This window comes from Natator depressus, chromosome 6 (genome assembly GCF_965152275.1).
Source record: "Natator depressus isolate rNatDep1 chromosome 6, rNatDep2.hap1, whole genome shotgun sequence".
NCBI classification, from domain to species: Eukaryota; Metazoa; Chordata; order Testudines; family Cheloniidae; genus Natator; species Natator depressus.
The window spans coordinates 117,980,466-118,000,565 of record NC_134239.1 but is presented as its reverse complement, the minus strand read 5'-3'; the positions used below and the strand labels follow the sequence as shown (position 1 = coordinate 118,000,565).

Below are 20,100 nucleotides of genomic sequence, written 5' to 3'. Positions count from 1 at the left end.
AAACAATGAAACTTCCTTAAAATTGTGGGGCTGATGGCTGAGTTTGATGCTGTACTCCAGGAGCATCTAAGAAGAGTCACCACCCAAGAAATGTACACACACCACTACCTTGGAAAAACAATTCAAAATGAAATCATACAGTTACTGGCAACAAAAGTCAAACAGAAGATTGTGGCAGATCTGAAGTCAGCAAGATATTACTCTGTTATTCTGGACTGCACACCTGACATCAGCCATACGGAACAAATGACTTTAATGGTGTGTTTTGTAACAACAACAGAACCTAGTGAAAATGTCCCTGCAATGGTGACGGTCAGAGAGCATCTTCTAGAATGTATTGACATTTATGATACCACAGGAGCTGCTATGACAAATGTGCTTCTTAAAAAGCTGGAAGATACGGGAATTGTGATACCTGACATGAGAGGTCAGGACTACGATAATGGTGCCAACATGAGAGGAAAGAACAGAGGAGTACAGACACGGATCCGAGAGTTAAACCCTTGAGCTTTTTTTGTCCCATGCAGTTCTCATTCATTGAACTTGGTGATCAGTGATGCAGCATCAGCTTCTAGTGAGGCTACTGAATTTTTTAATGTAATTCAAAGCATCTATGTATTTTTCTCCGCAACATCTGGGAACGTCCTCTCTGACACTGAAACCACTGAGTGCCACATGATGGGAAAGTCAAGTGGAGGCGATAAAGCCCATCAAACACCAAATTGGGAAGATAGATGATGCCATAGTTGCCATTATGGAGGATAATGCTATGACAGGAAATGTTCGTGGGAGAACAGTGGCAGAGGGAAATGGAATCACCAGAAATTTACATAACTTCAAATTTCTGTGTGGCTTAGTGTTGAGACATGACATGCTGTTTGAAATAAGTGTTGTAAGCAAGAGACTCCAAGGTGTTGACCTTGATATATCTGGAGCAATGGAACAACTGGACAAAGCAAAGTCGTACCTACAGTCTTACGGGTCAGCTGAGGGATTTCAAAACGTTCTGAAGAGTGCTCAGAATTTAGCAGAGGAACTTCACACTGAAGCTATTTTCCCACCCATCCAAGAATACAAGAGTCACCGAAGAAGACGACATTTTGATTACGAGGCGTGGGATGATCCCATAAGAGACCCCAAACAACAATTCAAAGTTGAATTTTTAACCAGGTGCTAGATTGTGCAATACAGACAATTGAAGAACATTTCATGCAGCTCAAGGAACATAGCAGTATATTTGGGATGTTGTATGATATTCCAAAACTCCTCACTATACCTGAAGAAGACCTACACCAGCAATACAGGGCACTAGAGACAGTGTTGACACATGATGACATGTGAGATATTGATGCAAGTGATTTAGGTGATAAACTGAAAGCCCTTTCAAGATACTTTTCAGCAGGATCAACTCCAAAGGCTGTTCTGGACTCTATGTGCACCATGGCAAAATTCCCAATAGTGCAGAGGAAGCCAAAATGTGCAAATATTGCAGAGGGAACCAGGCAAGTTGTACATTTTTTCTGGAAAAATTTTGATCTTTAAACTGTGTGACAAAGCTCTGTCCTTGCCTCCGTGGGCCTGCGTTTCCTGGCAGATTTCGCTAGCCTCAGAGGCTCACTGTGACCCTCTACGTAACCCTTCTCTCTCTAGAGACAAGGGTCACAGTCTACTGAGCCATTTTCATCATAAGCCAGCAAGGGAGGTGAGGAGAAGTTATCCTTCCTTGCACGGTCTCTGTTGTCTCCCAGTCTCAGGCCCACCCTCTACTCCGGGCTCCGGCCCAGGGACCCTAATAGTATCAGCTATGGTAGCTGACCTTTTAGAAACATGACATGTACAATTCCCTGGGCTACTTCCCCCACAGCAGCCCGCACTTCCTCAAGCTCCACTTCACCCTTACCTCAGGGCCTCCTTCCTTGCACCTGATATGGTGTGTACTACTCAGTCTCTCCAACAGCACAACTTCCTCCCACAGCTCCTGACATGCACACCCACCTGATTGACTGGGAGGCTTTTAACTAGTTTCAGCCAGCCCCTGATTGGCTTCAGGTGTCCCAATCAACCTAGCATTCTCCCTGCCTTCTGGAAAGTTCTTAATTGGCCCCAGGTGTCCTAGTTGACCTGGAGCAGCTGCCATTTCACTTATCCTGGTACCAGGGATTTGTTTAGCCTGGAGCTAATATATCTATCTCCCACTACTTTTCTATAGACATCTGGCCTTGCCCCGTCACAACTGCCAACATAGCAAATGCACGTGTTCTGATGCAAGAGGCTAGAACAGCTCCCTTTTTGTCACTTCTTCCATGCCTAAAATAAAAGGATGCGTTAAACTGACACACTGTAACTACATGTAGAGACAAATGCTTCATTCCTTTGTATGCATAAAGTCCTTTATTCCAGTAGGAGTTTGCCTGCAAAATGATTGCATCAGTACTGCATGACCTCAGAATAACAGCATAACAACTGCATAATGACCTTCGAAAATATCCCTCCCTTTATTGCTGCATGACACTACTAAAAATGTTGACTGGAAAATGCAAGCATTAAGGGAATCTGAGGTAAATCTGACTTTGTGAGTGGGCTACTTTCCAATTTCATCAGCTTCCTGGAGTTCTTGCTGCTGAACTGAAGAGCGCCTTGTAAAACTTTAGAATCCTGGTTTTTTTAATTTGACCTCATTGGTTCATTTGGCATAAAGAACAGTAGGACCAGTGAATGCAAAGCAGCAAGTATACAGATTAATACCATTGACATCACTTGAGAAAACCACTGACTGCGGATAGGGTTAGTGAAAAGTGAAATAAACCCTTTTGGGCATATCCTATATTGGGAGCCAAACTTGGAGCATCTTGTGACCAAACAAGGCTCAATTAATACCCCATTCTGGGCCACATGAAATAATAAAATGTGAGCTTTAGATTTCACATCACTTAAAAAGATGCCAGTAGGTGCAAATGTCCACCGTGTTGCAGTGTGGGACAGACGTTATTAACAGGATTAATATGGAAGCCTGAGAAGCCCCCAGGCTGGAGCTTTGCTTTGATGTGGTTAAAACTGTACTTGCTTCCAGAACGTGAGTGGGCAGCAGCTGGTTTAAATTTAATGGGAATTACACAAACAGAGATTCCTTTAGGGGGCACAATGAGCTTGCACCTGCAAATGCTCCTTTCATATTGGTGCTCTAATGATCATATTGTATTGCCCAGTTAACAGGGAGCCCAGGGCTGTTGTAGCTCATTGGATGGGAGGCAGTGGAGATTCTAGACATGACTTCCAGGCAAAACAGACCCCGGTGTTGCAGCTCCACTATGAAGCCTGAAGCTTGCTTAAACCTCACAGCCTCTGAGAGGGACTAAAGCCTTCAAGGACTGTGGCTGTACCTGGTTTCTCCCTCCCTCTCTCATGTATCTATCTTGCCTGAACCTAAGTAGAGAGTTTCCATTCAAGCTGTTTCCAAGAAACGTAGTAAATAGTGAATCTACAACCACTTAGATTTTATTTGGGGTATCTCCAAGGCATTCACCTATTCATCAAAATGCCTTGCCCACCTGCATATTTGTAGTGGCCCTCAAGCCAGACTTGCCTAGAACCAACAAGGATTTTACGGGATATAAAGAATAATCTGCTGTTTTAACCACTTTCCTGCAAATTTCTGGAAAACAGGGCTTGCCTTTATGCTTGGAGAGGTTTCCTGATGTACCAGTAGCGCATAGCAGAATTCCAGGAACTCTATCTGTAAACCACTCTTTAAACCACACTGCAAGGTTGTCATGACCCAACACACGTAATATGTCTCTGTGTCCTCCTAATCCCTTCCAGGGTTGGTTTTGGCCCATAAGGCTTTATGACCATTTTTCATTTTAAAAAGAAAAACTCTGCTACTTGCTTGCATCCCATCCAGAGCAAACGCTGTAGTGTAACTCAGGAGATCAGGGTTCATTCCTGGCTCTGGTGACCTTGGGCAAGTGACTTAATCTTTCTGCACCACAGTTCGCCGTCAGCCAAATAAGGATAATTATTTTTCCTTTCTCCCACTCTCTTGTCTATTTGTAAGCTCTTTGGGGCAGGACCTGACTCTTACTAACACGGTTGCCTAGCACAGCGAGGCCAATTGCTCCACTGTAATAGAAATAATAATAAACTCTGTGGTGACTCAACACTAGTTTAAGAGATGTTTCCTGTGGTGGTTCTGGTTATAGGACTTCTGAGACAGAGTGGGATAACTGGCCTTCTCATTTTCAGGGCACCGTAGTAGAGAAGAATGGTGGCCCAATGGTTAGAATACTAGCCGGGGACCTGGGTTCTAGTCCCTTCTTTGACATAGGCTTCCTGTGCCTTAGTCTCTCTGTGCCTGGGTAAAATGGGGTAATAGCCCTGCTCTAACTCCTTGGAGTGCTGTGAGGTGCCTCGATGCCATGGCAATGGGGGGCCATATGAGTTCCTACGTTAGATACCCAGAATGTCTGTCCAGCTCAGAGCTAGTGTGTCTGCTCTGGGACCAGACCAGAATGTTTGGGTTGTACCACACCAGGAAGGCACTGGCATGTCTGACAGAATGCTTGGCAAGCAGAATATGTTCGAGAGGCCAAGTTACATATCTTTTCCCCAAGACCCAGGAAGAGGAAACAGAGCCCATTCCTAGCATGTACACAGGCGTCCTGCTGTTGATGTTAATGTCACTGAGGCAGCTCTGTGACAGTGGTTGCTTCCCCCCGTCTGCGAGTGTGCGCAGGATAAGCTTGACAGCTGAAGGGGCCAGATGCTAAGAGCTGGAGTATATTTTTAGGAAAGCATTGCCTGGGTCTGCAGATGGCTCCAGTGCTATCTGGCCATGCTCCTGACTGTACTTATGACTGTGGAATATTCCCTGGGGCCATCTCAAGGTCAAGCTGCTGACAAGCTTCCTACACTGCTTGATCCTCTAGATTCTCTGTTTCTTGGACTTAGCTTAAACTATGGGCTTCCATCCCGATAGGTGGTGAACTGGAAAGTGCATATTTCCTATGTTCCTATTCTATTGGGTGCAGCCGCTGGACATTTTGACAATAACGTGGGGATGGGATAAGAAATCATAAATAATAACAGGATTCTTGGCAGCAAATCCTCCTCTTGGATACAACCTCACTGTGCAACCTCACTGAAATCAGGGCAACTAAGAACATTTAGGCCTTTGTGTATGTAGAACTATCACTCTGCTTGAACGCATCTCAAAACTGAATTAGCAGGGTGTTCTGCAGGCCAGACTTGTGGTGCTTTAGGAAAGCCACGTGGGGAAGTTCATACAAAACCTGACCACATTAAATCTGGCTCAGCTCAACATTATTAGTTCCTCCCTTCCACAAGTGCCAAATTCATGCACACCGTTTGTTTTTTCAAAAGATGATGGTGCAGTTGGCCGCTGGGTCCAGCGATACATGTTTGTCCAGGTTTTATTTTAAGCTCTGGAGAGTAGGGACTGTGTCTTCGTTTGGATTTGTACAGCTCCCACTATGCAGCAATTGAAATAATAAGAGTAATAATTGTTGTTGTTATTGCAGGGATCTGAAGCTGGATAATGTGTTGCTGGATCACGAGGGCCACTGCAAGTTGGCAGATTTTGGCATGTGCAAAGAGGGGATTCGCAATGGAATTACTACAGCAACATTTTGTGGCACACCAGATTACATTGCTCCAGAGGTACAGGAAACCCTTCTTCATTGGAAAATCCATTGAGCTGTTAGTAGGTCTGGTTTAAAAGCAACGCAATGAGATCTCCACTTAATTTGGCTGCATCTTATGGGGCTGACAGGTGGAAAGTTTGGTCTCAGAAACGCACTGAGATTTACAGCCCCATGGGCTAGTGAAGGCTAAACAAATCTTCAGATTGTTATGGGCTGATACAGGGGCATCAGCTCCCCTGGGGGAAAAGAAAATGCATCTTGAAAAACATAGATGCCAGACTGTAGCTGCCAAAATGCTGGTTACAGCAAATGGCACAGGTACCATCCCAGTGTGGTTGAAAGCAGGCTGCTGTCTCCCTCATTCCCCAATTCCCTTCTCTACCTCTGTCTGTGTCCCCCCCCCCTTGTCATTCATCTGTCTAATTTTAAAATGAATAAACACAGCTTTAAGAAGCACCTTCCCTCCAGATCCTACCAGATCCTGTAGGTGCTTCCGTTACACTGCTGGATTTATGCTCTGTGGTCTTGCTTCCTCTGCCCCACTCCTCACACTCATGCCTTCTTTTGCTCTCACACCCCTTCCCTCCTTGAGCTGGAAATGTGTTTTTGGAGCCATGTAAGCCTTTCCTTCTGGGAGGCAAAGGGGAGTGAAGAGGCTCAAGCCACAGACCCAGATGATCCACCTCTCTAGAACAATTTGATTGAAAAACTTTTCAGCTCCTGCTCAGCACATTATTTTAAAGAGTCTGTTCCGAAGCACGTCTGGTAAGTGAGTACAGCTGGCAGACCCCTTGTTTATTGGAGATGTAAATCAACGGGTTGCCAGCTGGACATGTACATCACAGAGGGGCTCTGAGAAAGGAGGAATGGCAAGCACAGAAGAGAATACTCTTAGTTAATATGCGGTGATATGTTTTGTTCACATTAATATTCCATAATCCATTTTCTCCCCCACTTAGAAAAACAATGGTTAAGCCCAGTGAGTAATATTTATCCCCCTTCCTCATCCCCATTGTAGATTCTGCAGGAGATGCTCTATGGACCTGATGTAGACTGGTGGGCTATGGGGGTGCTGCTGTACGAGATGCTATGTGGCCATGCCCCTTTTGAAGCAGAGAATGAAGATGACCTCTTTGAAGCCATTCTGAATGATGAAGTTGTTTACCCAACCTGGCTTCAGCAGGATGCAGTAGGGATCCTGAAAGCTGTAAGTTCCTTTGCTTTTGTGTCCTCTGTGTCCTTTATGCCAGCTCACACCAGCCTGATGTGTTCTTTAAACTAATAGTTGATATCATTGATGCAAATAGAGTTGGGTGAATAATTGATGTTTCAGTTCCCTGGCAGTTCCCAAAAATGGAAAAAAATAATTAATATTTTGGCTCAGATTTAACTGAATTTGAAGATTCTGGAAAAAAATGTAGGGGAATCGGGTCGAACAAACATTTCATTCGACACAAAACATTTTATTTCTGGGAGTTTATAAGAGGCTAGATTTACAGAGTGGGGAGGGGATTGGAGAAGAAGTTAGTGTCTTCCTTATAAGCGGGCTTGGAAGGGTTAGATTTTTGTCGGTAAACATTGATTTCACCATACGCCCACAAACTGATGTAAAAATATTTCCATCTGTAATTAAAATTTCCAATAGGCAAAGCAAGAAATATGCTGCTTGAGAACTCATTAGAGTTTTGATTTGAAGAGATTTCTCTTTGTATGTTGTGACATGTGAAGTTGTGTTTGAACAGTCATAAAGCTTTCTTGTTGAATCTCAGTGTCTGCTGATATTAAAGAAGTATTGTGTGACACACCCCATAATTTCCCACAACTATGAAAGTTAAATTGATAAAAATTAAAAACAAGCTTAAAACCCATAATTTTTGCACAAATGTGAAAAATTTAAATCAATAAAAAAATCTTTAAAAGGCTTAAAAATAACCATCAATATTATCCATCAAAGTTATAAAAATTGAATTCTGCTAAGCCTACGTATAAGTTTTATCCCAGTATATGGGAGACCTGTGTTCAGGACTCCTCTCTGCCTGACGTATAATTCAATAATAATTGGAGCAGGAATTTGAGCTTGGGTTTCTCACATTGCAGGAGAGTGTCCTACCCGCTTGGCTATAAGGTCACTCCCTCTCTCTGGCCCAATGACTGTATAATTATGTATGCAAAGTGTAACAGCCTCCACAGGAGTGAGTGAGAAAGGCCTACACCAGGCTATGCTATAGGACAGGGGATACTGCACTCTCCTGAAGTGTGGGAAACCCGAGTTAAAAAGCATTCAAAAAAGTTAAAACGAGGGGGGCAGACACACTGGAAAGCAAGTGGATGAGTGGAGTAGCAAGGACCCTTTCATTACCTTGGGGTGAAGGGTAAGAACTGCAGTGCTAACATGTGTTCACCTGCTGCTTATATCCCCTAACTGATTCAACAATCAGGCTGGCAAGCAGCATGCATGCTCCCTCTTAGACTACATGATTGTAGCACATGCTCATCTTCCATAACAGAAGCGATACTGTGCTCAGCATGTACCATCAGATACCATGTTACTTCTGTGTGAGCGAAGCAGGAAATATCTGCAGTATCTCAGATAGTCCTATGTGCTAACTGTAGGTAATGTTGACTTTCCCAAGGGGATCACTAGAAAATTCTCATTTTTGAATGTTTACAAGGGAAAATCCCTCACCTGCCTGGAGACCCGCTTTGGAGAGGTCTCAACAAACAGTGTGAGAAAGAATGATGTTGTGATTAAAGCTCTGGCATGGGACTCAGGAAATCTGGCTTCAGTTCCCACCTCTGCCACGTACTGCTGTGTGACCATGGACAACTCAGTCTCTGTGCAGCTCAGGTCTCCACCTGTAAAATGGGAATAATAACCCTTCCTTTGTTCATTGAGATTGTAAAATCTTGGTGGCATGGACTGTCTTTTACTTTATGTGCATACGGCACCTACCACATTGGAGCTGCTTGGCACTGCTGTAAGGAGTGGAAGGGTAGTCCAGGGGTTAAGGCACTCACCTAGGATTTAGAAGACCTAAATTCAAATCCTTGCTCCACCACAATCTTCTTGTGTAACCTGGGCCCAGGCATTAAGCCTATCAGTGCCTCAGTTACTTCCTTACCTTGCAGCATCATTGTGAAGATAGGTACATTAAAGACTTTGACATGCTCAGTCAGATACTCTGTTAATGCGGGGATCACCATATAAATACCTAACATAAGTAATTAATGATTTGAGAAACACCGGCTTAAATAAATGCAGCACCATAGGAACAACTCTATAAAGGACAGTAATCTAGTAACGAAACTCTGGAAATTGATGTGGAAGGCTTCTGTGGGATATAAAGCAGATAATACGGTTTGCAACATTGTCAACACATCCATAATATTCCTAAAAGCACACTAAAAACAAAATCCATCTCCTGAGGAAGGATTGTGCTATGAAATCCATAGGCTCCGGCCAGAGATGATCACTTTTCTCATTGAAGGCTCTCTTGGGCTTGGAAATCTCTCAAAACAATTTAAAAGGAAAAAAAGATGGTGGTCCAAAGCAGTGGAAATTCAAGAGCAGTATTTGTAGTGCTAGATCAGTGCTCTTAAATGCTTCGGACAATTTATGTCTTGGAAAGGATACCTTCTTAGGTGTGTGAGTGCCAGCTAATCAAAAAACAGTTCTAAAACAGATTAAAGTTGTACTTTCATACATTACCAGGAATCTTACATAAGCCTGAGACAGAGTGCAAAGTGTGATACAGTAGACGCTAATCACGCAAGAAAGTACAAAGTGTAATATGACCTATTTTGTGTCAGAGCAAGGTGAAGGGAGGCTAAACTGATGACACATTTATTTCACTAATTACAACAGGCACCTCAGCACACCAGCTGGTGCAAGTTAGATTCACCCCCAAGCTGTTCTGCCCCATGCTGGCGCCAGGGCAGCGGCAAAGAATCAGGGAGCTCTAATCATAGTCATCGCAATAAGCTTTCAAACATGTTACTTTAAGTAATCTTCGTGTAACTGCAAATAGTAGCATGGTGAGTGGAATTGGTGAAAGAGGGTCAGGTTTCAGGAGGTGCCTAATTCAGTAAGACATCAGGGTGTTCAGGAATGTAATCGGAAGCCAGGCAGCTCCCTCAAACTGTAGACCAGGGGTCTCAAGCTCAAATCACCACGAGGGCCACATGAGGACTAGTACATTGGCCTGAGGGCTGCATCACTGACACTTTTTCATATAAAGATACAAAAGCCCCGCCCCTCTGCCCCGGCCCCACCCCCACTCCATCCCTTCCATGAGGCCCCACCCCTGTCCTGCCTCTTCCCACCCCTTCCCTGCCCCCATTCCAACCCCTTCCCCAAAGTCCCCACCCCAACTCCGTCCCCTCCCTGCCCCTATTCAAACCCCTTCTCCAAATCCCCGCCTCTTCTCCGCCTCCTCCCCTGAGCGCGCAGCTCCCTGCTCCTCCCTCCCTCCCTCCTGGAAAGCGCCTGGAGGTAGGCAGAGGAGCAGGGATGTGATGTGCTGAGGGGGAGGACGACGGCGGGGAAGGGGAGCTTGGTGGCCGCAGGAAGTAACTCCAGGGCGGGGAGCTTGGCGGGCCGCAGCAAATAGCTCCACGGGCCACATGTTTGAGACCCCTGCTGTAGACCCTCAACATAATGCATAAAGATCTCTCTCCTACAACACTTTCTCACCCTAGCATTGCTCATTGCTCATGAAACACAAACCAGAGCAGAACTGCCTTTCTGCACTTTACAAGCATTGCTTGCAAAAAGCTGTGCCCTGAAAGGAATTTCTGCAATGGGAGAAAATGGGACATGGAGGGAGAAGACTTTAAAGTACTGAAGTTATGAGCAGGTCAATTTCAGAGCAATAACCAGGAGTCTGTGATGAACTGATGAGAGTTTGCATCACAGAATTTTATATATGCCATTTGGTTCAATTCCTTACACATCTGTCACTTTCCAGGTGGCTGCTGCTTCAGGTGACTGCACCAGACATTTTTATTTATGATTGAAGAGATGAAGTCACTTTTTGCAGCACTAAGACACTTTGTATATCTTGAGCATGAGCTCCCTGCAGTCTCTGATTAATTGCTTTTGGTTACAGACCATTTCATCAGGTAGTTTCATTGGTCCCTTCTCACTTTCTCATGTTGTACTTTCAATAGTGCCAAAGCACATCAACTTTAGAGAAAAGGCAACTCTTTGTAACTAGATACAAAGGGATGTTTTTGGCCTCTAAATTCCAATGAATAATTGACATGCTTGTTTGCTCTTTACCTATTTTTGAATTGTAAGAAGGAATTTTAGTGCTAATAACTGAATTTATATATTTGCCACAGATATTAGCTCAGTTCAATATTTATATATGAAGTTCCCATATAACACACTCTAGTACAATGTGGGTCTTTGTTCCCCTCTAATGGTTGGTCTGTATGAAAGGATGATAGCTTACTATAGCTGCCGGTTGGGAGACTTGCTCAGGTGGTAGAGGACTCCTGCTTTTAACATTCTCTAAGTTACTTATATGGTTTCTATTACTATAGTGTCTGAGCATCTCACAGTCTCTACTGTATTTATTCTCACATCATTCCTGTGAGGCAGGAAACCATTAACTCCATTTTACAGATGAGGCACTGAGAGACTAAGTGATTTGCCCAAGTACTCTGACACTACAGTGATGGGCATGGTAGAAGAGCCTATATAGAATGGAACAGATCACACATGAGGTCTGGCAGAGCGTGAATTGACCCTGCGTCGTCTTAATACCAGACCCTAACTACTGGACCATCCTTCCTCACTAACAGGCCTGGCTGGAAACCTTCAGCAGTTCTAGTAATACTAATGAATGCAGAGCACGAGTGACACACATCCCTGAAACCAAAATCAAATGCTCCCTCCAGCCAGAATGGCAAAGGGCATCAAACTAACTGGGAAGATATTTGATCTGCTAAACAGTTGGCCTTTTGAGATTTTTTTATAAGTTGATACAGAGGATAAATAAGCACAGGAGCAGTTTATTTTTGTGTATCGCTTTATGCTGTGGTTCAGCATCATGAAGTTTGGGGCCTATTTCAAGTTGCTTTTCACCACTGTTCTGCTTTGCCCAGCTCCCTCCACCCTAGAAGTCATCTGTGCTTGTATCCTGTGAGGTAGGTTGCACCCTGTGCATCTTTGTAATTTCCTGAAGGTTGCCACTATCCATTCTCAAGTGCTGATTTAGGACATAAGCTTTTGTTTGGTCAGCAGCTGTTCCAGGAATGTTTTTGAGCATTGCTACTGTAGGGAAACAAAAAACAACCTAGATGCACACGGAGCCTGTGTAGAAGCCAGAGCAGAAACCATTTGTGCTTTAAAAAGGAAATTGTTCCTTGTTTCCCCTTCAATGTTTTGTGTCATTTTAAAAATGTTTGTAAAGGGCTGGAGGGAAGCGAGGCTGATTCTGAGCTGGTGTAAATCAGCAAAGCTGTGTTGGAGTCAGTGGAACTATGCCGACTTACACCAGCCGGGGACCTGGCCCATTAGCTGTAACTAGAGCTGTATGAGGTTCATTTTCCAACTTCCGTCTCCCACTACTCATTATCAGCCCCAAAGTAATTCTGTTTAGCAATGCCAGGAATGAATCTGGCCCCTGCTCCTGCTGTATAAACGTCTATAAAATATACCCCCTCAAAATCCTCCTTGATATAAGCTGACCTAGTTATCCCCATCTTCTGGGGAGGACTCTGTGAAAAGGAAACTTGTACTGGAAATGTCATTATGCAAGTTCCTAGACAGTGACTCACATTGGCTGTGTGTAGCTAGGGGTTCATTTTAACACAGAAGTCTGATGTCTGATTTGTCACTAGTGAACAATAACATTTAGAGTGGAGCTAGTGGTATTCCAAGCAGCTAGAGATCTTGGGATCCCAGCCGGATGAATTACCACCTGAAATATGACTCTCTCTTTCATCCTTTTTGCCCAGGAGCATCATGGTATATCTGATTTCAGCACCATCACTATAACTCTAGTTGAGTTCATATCTGTGTGCTTTTCTTGGGTATGATCCGATCCTGCACCAGCTTGCTGGAAGTTTGGTTTAACAGGAAAGGAGACATGTTAAAAACCAAGGCTCAAGGAGCAATGGTCTAAAAGGGAGGTAAAACCATGAAAGGTACACAGGCTTTCTGCACCTGGCTTCAGGGCAAGGGGAAAAGGAATGCTTGGTCTACACTACCAAAATCCACACCCCTGAGCGAGATAGTTATACGAACCTAACCCCTGATGTAGACAGCACTGTGTCAACGGGAGGGCTTCTCCCGCCCATATAGCTACCGCGGGAGAAGTTCTTCTGTCAGCACAGATAGAGTCTTCACTAAGCGCTACACTGTTGTAAGTTTAAACGAGCCCGAAGACAATGGAGTCATTACAAGGGATGATGGCGTGGGTAATAGATAAAACTGGTAATCAGTGGGCCAAAGGCTTGGAGATTTGAAGATGCTTTCCAAGGTTTTCTGGAGCGTACCAGCTGTACTAAAGCCTCACTCTACAAGGTAGGTAACCTCAAGGGTTAAGGCATGGTAGCACCCCAGGATAGCTTTATCCCTGCCTTCTCAGCCCAGAGCTTCTAACCATCAGCCCCCCCCCCCCCGCCTCATACTTGATAGTCAAATGAGGAAGCTGGTGCTCACTGGGAGATGGCTGCTAACTTCTGTGCTCAATGTGAGCATTCAGACACTTTCTTACACTCAGACACTCCTCCAAAAACTGGTGTGGATCACAAACTAGACTTCAGGCCTGCTGGAGACACAGGTGCTGGAGCTGGGAGTGGTGCCGCACCCCCTGGCTTGAAATGGTTTCTATCATATGCAGGGTTTACAGTTTGGTTCAATGGCTCTCAGCACCCCCACTGTAAAAATTGTTCCAGCACCCCTGGCTGGAGATGCATATAATGGAGAAAAAGTAGTATTATTTAAACCCTGCTGTTGTTTGACCCTGTAGAGGTCAAAATCAAGACTTGGGGTAGGAGCCTGCAATGCTGATTTTGAATGAAGAGTGAATAAGCTGAAACATACTGCAAGGGAAGGGTCAGATTCTAGAAGGACAGCCTGGGGTCTCAGTAGTCTGTGTTCAACACGTAGTTTGGAAATGCAGGTGTAATACTGAGGGGTAATCCTTATGTTGGTGAGTTAGCAAAAAGAGCATTCTCCAGCCTCGATGAGGCTGTAGAGGGGATGATTTAAAGAGCTAATGGGCATGATTATAGGAGCTAATCCAATCCTGCTGGCATAGAGGTGCCCGAAAAGTACTTGGATGTAGTGATGCTGTCAGAAGTACAGTGACAAAAAGAGGGGAAAAGAAGACACAGGAAGTTGATCTATGTTTATAGATCACAATGATCTAGAATTGACACTGACTCAGAAGGCAAATTCTCTGGTTTACCAAACTGTCTGTTGCCACAGGTCACTGAGTTCACTTCCTTCTGTGGTTATCTACGTAACCCCTTTGATGCTGGTTAACACTTGCAGATGTCTGAACCCAGCATTAAAACAAGAGCAGCAAAGTTGAGTACCTGTCATGAAGGATTTCTAATGTCAATTCCTGAGCAGAGTGGTCAGTGTTATCGCTGGTCCTCCATATTTCTCTTTATCACTTATTCTTTTATTGAATTTGTTTTGAAAAATATAAATAGATCAATGAATAGGAAAAGCCACTCTCTCAAGTTCAGCAGAAGCTAGCATATTTTGTCCCATATCTTTCCTTACTATTCCTCATATCAACGCACTTCCAGAATCTTATTGTTGCCTCTTTTCAGCTGAGTGGTGAGCCAATTTGGAGGCCTTGCTGGGTTGTTTCCATTAGGAGGAGAAATTGATGATGGGAGTCGGGTATCTCTTTGTTCAATCCTGTTTATTCACAAAGAGTGTACAAAGTTCTGCTTCCCTGTGCACAGTGGGAACAAACAGGAGGCAAAGAGTCCTGTGGCACCTTACAGACTAACAGACGTATTGGAGCATAAGCTTTCATGGGTGCATACCCACTTTGTGGGATGCATGTAGTGGAAATTTCCAGAGGCAGGTATAAATATGCAAGCAAGAATCAGGCTAGGGATAACGAGGTTAGTTCAATCAGGGAGGATGAGGCCCTCTTCTAGTAGTTGAGGTGTGAACACCAAGGGAGGAGAAACTGCTTTTGTAGTTGGCTAGCCATTCACAGTCTTTGTTTAATCTTGAGCTGATGGTGTCAAATTAGCAAATGAACTGAAGCTCAGCAGTTTCTCTTTGAAGTCTGGTCCTGAAGTTTTTTTGCTGCAGGATGGCTACCTTTAAATCTGCTCTTTTGTGTCCAGGGAGGTTGAAGTGTTCTCCTTCAGGTTTTTGTATATTCCATGACAACTTCAGTTGGGAGTTTGTGTCTCTCACAGGGCCTATCTGTGCTCTAGTTCTTGGCCACTGGTGCACAAGATAGAGAAAGAGGGAATTGGGAGTTTCTTCTCCGCATGCAGTCAGTCATGGAGAATCTCCCCATAGTGCTCGAGAGCATGTAGAGAGACAACTGGATATAGTATCGCTCCAAACCCCATGACTTCAGGAGAGTGTCCATTAGTGGCTGAGCTCCATCAGCTGGGATGTGTGTCCTGATCTAGTATATGAACACATGTCTGGAGGTCAAAGGCCCCTGCACTGACCCCAATGTGCCCTCTGAACCTGTTTTCAAGAGACTGGAGCTTTTTTAACAGCAACGGTTAAACATGGAACCAGGTTTCTGCTCCCACCCCGTGGCCCCAGAATAGTGTATTTTGGGATACTGACTGAGGCTTTTTCAGTCCCACTCCAGAGGGACTTCTCATTCAGGGGCCCAAAGACAGGATTCCAATACCAAAGTACCCCAGAGTGACAGGCCAGGGTGACTGGAGCAGATAAAAGCCCTGACGTCTATCCCCAATCAATCAAGGCTCTGAAGTCTTTCAGAGCAGAGCACAAGGAAGGTCACTTAATTTTCAGTAGAGAGAGTCTTGTGTGTAGAACTCCTAACAGCTACTTAAAAGTTTAATTGTTTATTATTATCACTATTGTTTGTGTTACAGTCCTGCCCAGTGGGCCCCAGTCATGATCAGGGCCCCATTATGCTGGGTGCTGTACGTTCATACGAAGACACAGTGCCTTCCTCTGCCTCCCCCAATTTTAATCTTATTAATCAAAAAAGCAGGGTACAATTTTCTGTAAAGAGTTGTCATTCCACTGTAGCCCATAAGAGCAAAAGATCTGAGGCTAGTTCAGAGCCACACATCCACCTTGTAACTGTTGGACAGAAATGAGCACACCAAATTTCCCAGAATGCCCTGCTGCCAGGGTGCCTCTGTTTGCATGTTGCTTTGAGGTGTGATTCAGCCGTCCTTACTTACACTGAGTAGTTCCACAAGTAATTTCACTGAAATCAGTGGGGCTACTCAGAGTTAGGTACTACTCAGGGTGCATAAGGATGGCAGAATCAAGCACTAAAGCAGCATGCTAAATAGGGGAACTCTGGTAGTGCATTCTGGTCAATGCTTTGTGTGTTCATATAAATAACACCATAATTGCACCTTTTCAATCAAACTCTAGTGCAGTGAACCAGTTTGTTTGTATAGATTAGGTAGAGAACAGTGTATAGAAAACAGGGGTTTTCCTAGTTTGCAGATGATACCAAGTAAGGAAGCACAAAAAATGGTGAGGCCCCCACAAAAATGCAATTAAAGCAGAGCTAAAATCATTTTAATCTCTTATGTGCTAAGTGCTAAATGTAATTCAGTCCGAGCAAATGGAGGATAATCGCTCCAAACTGAAGTGCTCAGAGACTGAATCTGTGCCAAATGAGCGTACCACAATCTGGCCAGAAACTAGATCTGAGAGATACTGAAAAAAATTCCCCTATGGCCCTCAGTGCAGGCAAGCAGCAGTAAAGAAAGCAATGAGAATGCAGGAGAAATAAACGATACATCCTAGGTGATGTCAACTTTACCAGCTATATTGGTTACACCTGGTGTAGGACACCTTACGGTTGCTCATCAGCATACTTTTACAAAGGCCTTCCCGAGCCCATGAGGGAGAGCATGCAGTCATGAGCCTCAGTCTCGTCCCAATCAGCAACCTGAAACTGTCATTAGTTAGGAGAGATGGTGGGAGAGACCAGGGTTCTTGCAGTAAAAAGATTTTTTTTTTTTTATGAAGCAGATTTTTGTAAAGAACATGATATGAGCAAACTGCTGCCAGTGCCAGGGGAGCAGAGAAACAAAATCCATAGGACTGAGCTCAGCTTTCTGCCTCAGCGCCCCCCCCCCCCCCCCCGGCCAATCTTAGGCCCAGTTTGGCCCCTGTGCAAGTCAGAGCAACCTTGTGACTGCTGTAACTTCTGCTGGCTGGTGTGCTCTCCAGCTGCACCCCAGAATGCATCCTACAGTGGACTGGAGTGTGCAAGGGGAGAACCAGGAGCTGGTGGCTTACAGCTGGCTATACCGGCAGAACCCAGAGAACACATGGAGTGTTACCACAGTGCTCTCCCTTCTTTGCACTTATTGTCCATGGATCCAGCCCAAGTTCTTTGTGTTAAGAACAAATAGAAGGCAGCAGCTAATCTGTTTTGCACACAGTGTCAGAACAAGCAGTGTGAACTTTTGTTTGTGCAATGAACCAGGTACTGTAAAATTTTAGACAAGAATTAAAGGGTAAAGAATGAACACTATGGTGGACACAACTGAAATCAAAGAGGAGCCACGATGAACTCATTGCTTCTCCTCAGAGTCAAGGAGCCTGGCTAACAAAAGCAGATATTAAAAATGCCTTCAAATATGCCAGTACATCATTCCCTTTGGCATCTGTTCTGAGTTGGCAGACCCAATAAATTCTGTCTTACAGTTAGATTGAGCTTTGGCTGTCAAAGCCACACTCAAATATTTGACTCGCTTTCTGAAGCTCCGTGCTGGATCCTTGTAAACAACTTTTGTTTACTTTTCATCTTGCGTTTCCTGAGCAGTTCTCCAGGTCCGACCTCAGAACCATCGTTCTGGAATCCCTGTAGCTTCCCAGCTGAGGGAACTTCCAAAGGGATCACACTAAATATTCTCTCTTCTTCCAAGCCTACGAGAAACTCATCTACATTAATACATTATTAGTAGGGCTGTCGATTAATTGCAGTTAAATCACGTGATTAACTCAAAAAAATTAATTGCGATTTAAAAAATGAATCGCAATTAATCTCAGTTTTAATTGCACTGTTAAACAATAGAATACCAATTGAAATTTATTAAATATTTTGGATTTTTTTCTACATTTTCAAATACATTGATTTAAATTACAACCCTGAATACAAAGTGTACAGTGCTCACTTTATATTATTTTATTACAAATATTTGCATTGTAAAAATGATAAACAAAAGAAATAGTATTTTTCAATTCACATCAGTTCACTGTAGTGCAATCTCTTTAACATGAAAGTGCAATTTACAAATGTAGATTTTTTTATTTGGTTATATAACTGCACTCAAAAACAAAACAATGTAAAACTTTATAGCCTACAAGTCCACTCAGTCCTACTTCTTGTTCAGCCAGTTGCTAAAGTTTGTTTACATTTACGGGAGTTAATGCTGCCTGCTTCTTATTTACAATGTCACCTGAAAGTGAGAACAGACGTACGCATGATGCTTTTGTAGCCAGCATTGCAAGGTATTTATGTGCCAAATATGCTGAACATTTGTATGCTCCTTCATACTTCAGCCACCATTCCAGAGGACGTGCTTCCATGCTGATGACACTTCTTAAAAAAAAATGTGTTAATTAAAATAAGCACTGTACACTTTTTATTCTGTGTTGTAATTGAAATCAATATATTTGAAAATGTGGAAAACATTCAAAAATATTTGTATAAATAGTATTCTATTGTTGAACAGTGCGATTAATCGTGCTTACGTTTTTTAATTGCGTGATTAATTGCGATTAATATTTTTATTTTAGGCACCCAGGCCTAATTTTGGCCTAAGTCTATTCATTTTGTATTTGTGTTGATGGGAACATCTGAAAAAGTTGGGGGGAAGCAAGCAGATTCCAGTACAAGAAGTTAGTTTGAAGCTAAACAATCAGTATTCTAACTTCACCTGGGGGCAGAGAGCCACCCTCTGGGACCAGATTCTCTGCTGTGTGAATGGGCAAAATTCCTTTGATGTCAATGAAGCTTTACCCATTTACAGCTGCAGGAAATGTGGCCCCAGATGTGTTGATCACTCACACTGCTTCCTCTTTCTACCCTGGTTTATTTTGAGTATCCATCTTCCGCAACAATCCTTACAGCAGAGTAATCTTCTTTGTTCTCTATAGCGGTTGGAATTGTCAGCCCCTCATCCAGTGGTCACATGATCATCTAGAGACCAAGCAGGAGTGAGACCAAACTTATCTCAATTTAATATCAGTGAAGTTAACCTCTGCAGGCCTGATAGTTTTATTCTTAGCACCGGGGGGCTATAGCACTAAAGCTTTTGCTAGTGCCATTGTGATAGCTGTTAAGTTTTATACTCCATGTGGCTTTGGGGAAGAGCAGAGAGGAGTGATGTAGTCTTACCCATATCCCTTTTACTTCATAGCTGGAAAGGTGAAATCACCAAAAAATTTTCCCCCATTTTCAAAAATGCATTTCAAGTATACTTCTACTCCCTAGACCTAATGCTGCATTCTTTAGGCCTTGTCTACATAGGAGAATTTACCTTGATTCCTGCCATCAGTAGCCAGAACCCCAGCACAGACAGGCAAAGCTGTTATTTGCATCAGTGGAGCTCACCCCTGCTTAAACCTATGGTAAACTGCCTGGCAGGAATCACAGCTTATAGCAATTTACCACACTGCACAAGGGGCCAAGCAGCAGTGCTGATAGCTGTAATCGGGGCAAATCCTCAATGTAGAAGAGAGTTGACATTTTCAAAAGTGCTTCACTGACTTGGAAGTCTAAATCCTATTTTCAAAAATGACTTCAGCACTTAGGAGCCTAATTGTCAGTGACAGTCAGTGGAACCTGAGTCACTTTTGAAAATGGGATTACGGCTTCTGAGCCATTTAGGCACTTTTGGAAGTTATACTCCTGGTCTAATTCAGATAGCGCTCTCGTGGAATGTAATGGGAGTCTTGTCCAAGAAAGACGCTCAGGACTGAGCCTGTAAGAGCTGCTAATGAAGTCCTCCTATGCTATGTGACAGGTTTCAGAGTAGCAGCCGTGTTAGTCTGTATTCGCAAAAAGAAAAGGAGGACTTGTGGCACCTTAGAGACTAACAAATTTATTTGAGCATAAGCTTTCATGAGCTACAGCTGATGCATCTGATGAAGTGAGTTGTAGCTCACGAAAGCTTATGCTCAAATAAATTTGTTAGTCTCTAAGGTGCCACAAGTCCTCCTTTTCTTTATGCTATGTGAGTGCCTCCTGACTTCACGTCATTAACA

The 20,100-nt window shown here is 43.6% G+C and overlaps 1 protein-coding gene across 1 annotated transcript in view; it reads left to right on the top strand.

Annotated features, from left to right (window-relative positions):
* PRKCH (protein kinase C eta) overlaps positions 1 to 20,100 on the top strand; it is a 165,320-nt gene that overhangs the window by 134,676 nt on the left and 10,544 nt on the right. The window contains exons 11-12 of the mRNA XM_074956411.1: positions 5,538 to 5,676; positions 6,679 to 6,867. Coding sequence (XP_074812512.1) covers positions 5,538 to 5,676; positions 6,679 to 6,867 — 328 coding nt within the window. The remainder of the gene's footprint in view (positions 1 to 5,537; positions 5,677 to 6,678; positions 6,868 to 20,100) is intronic.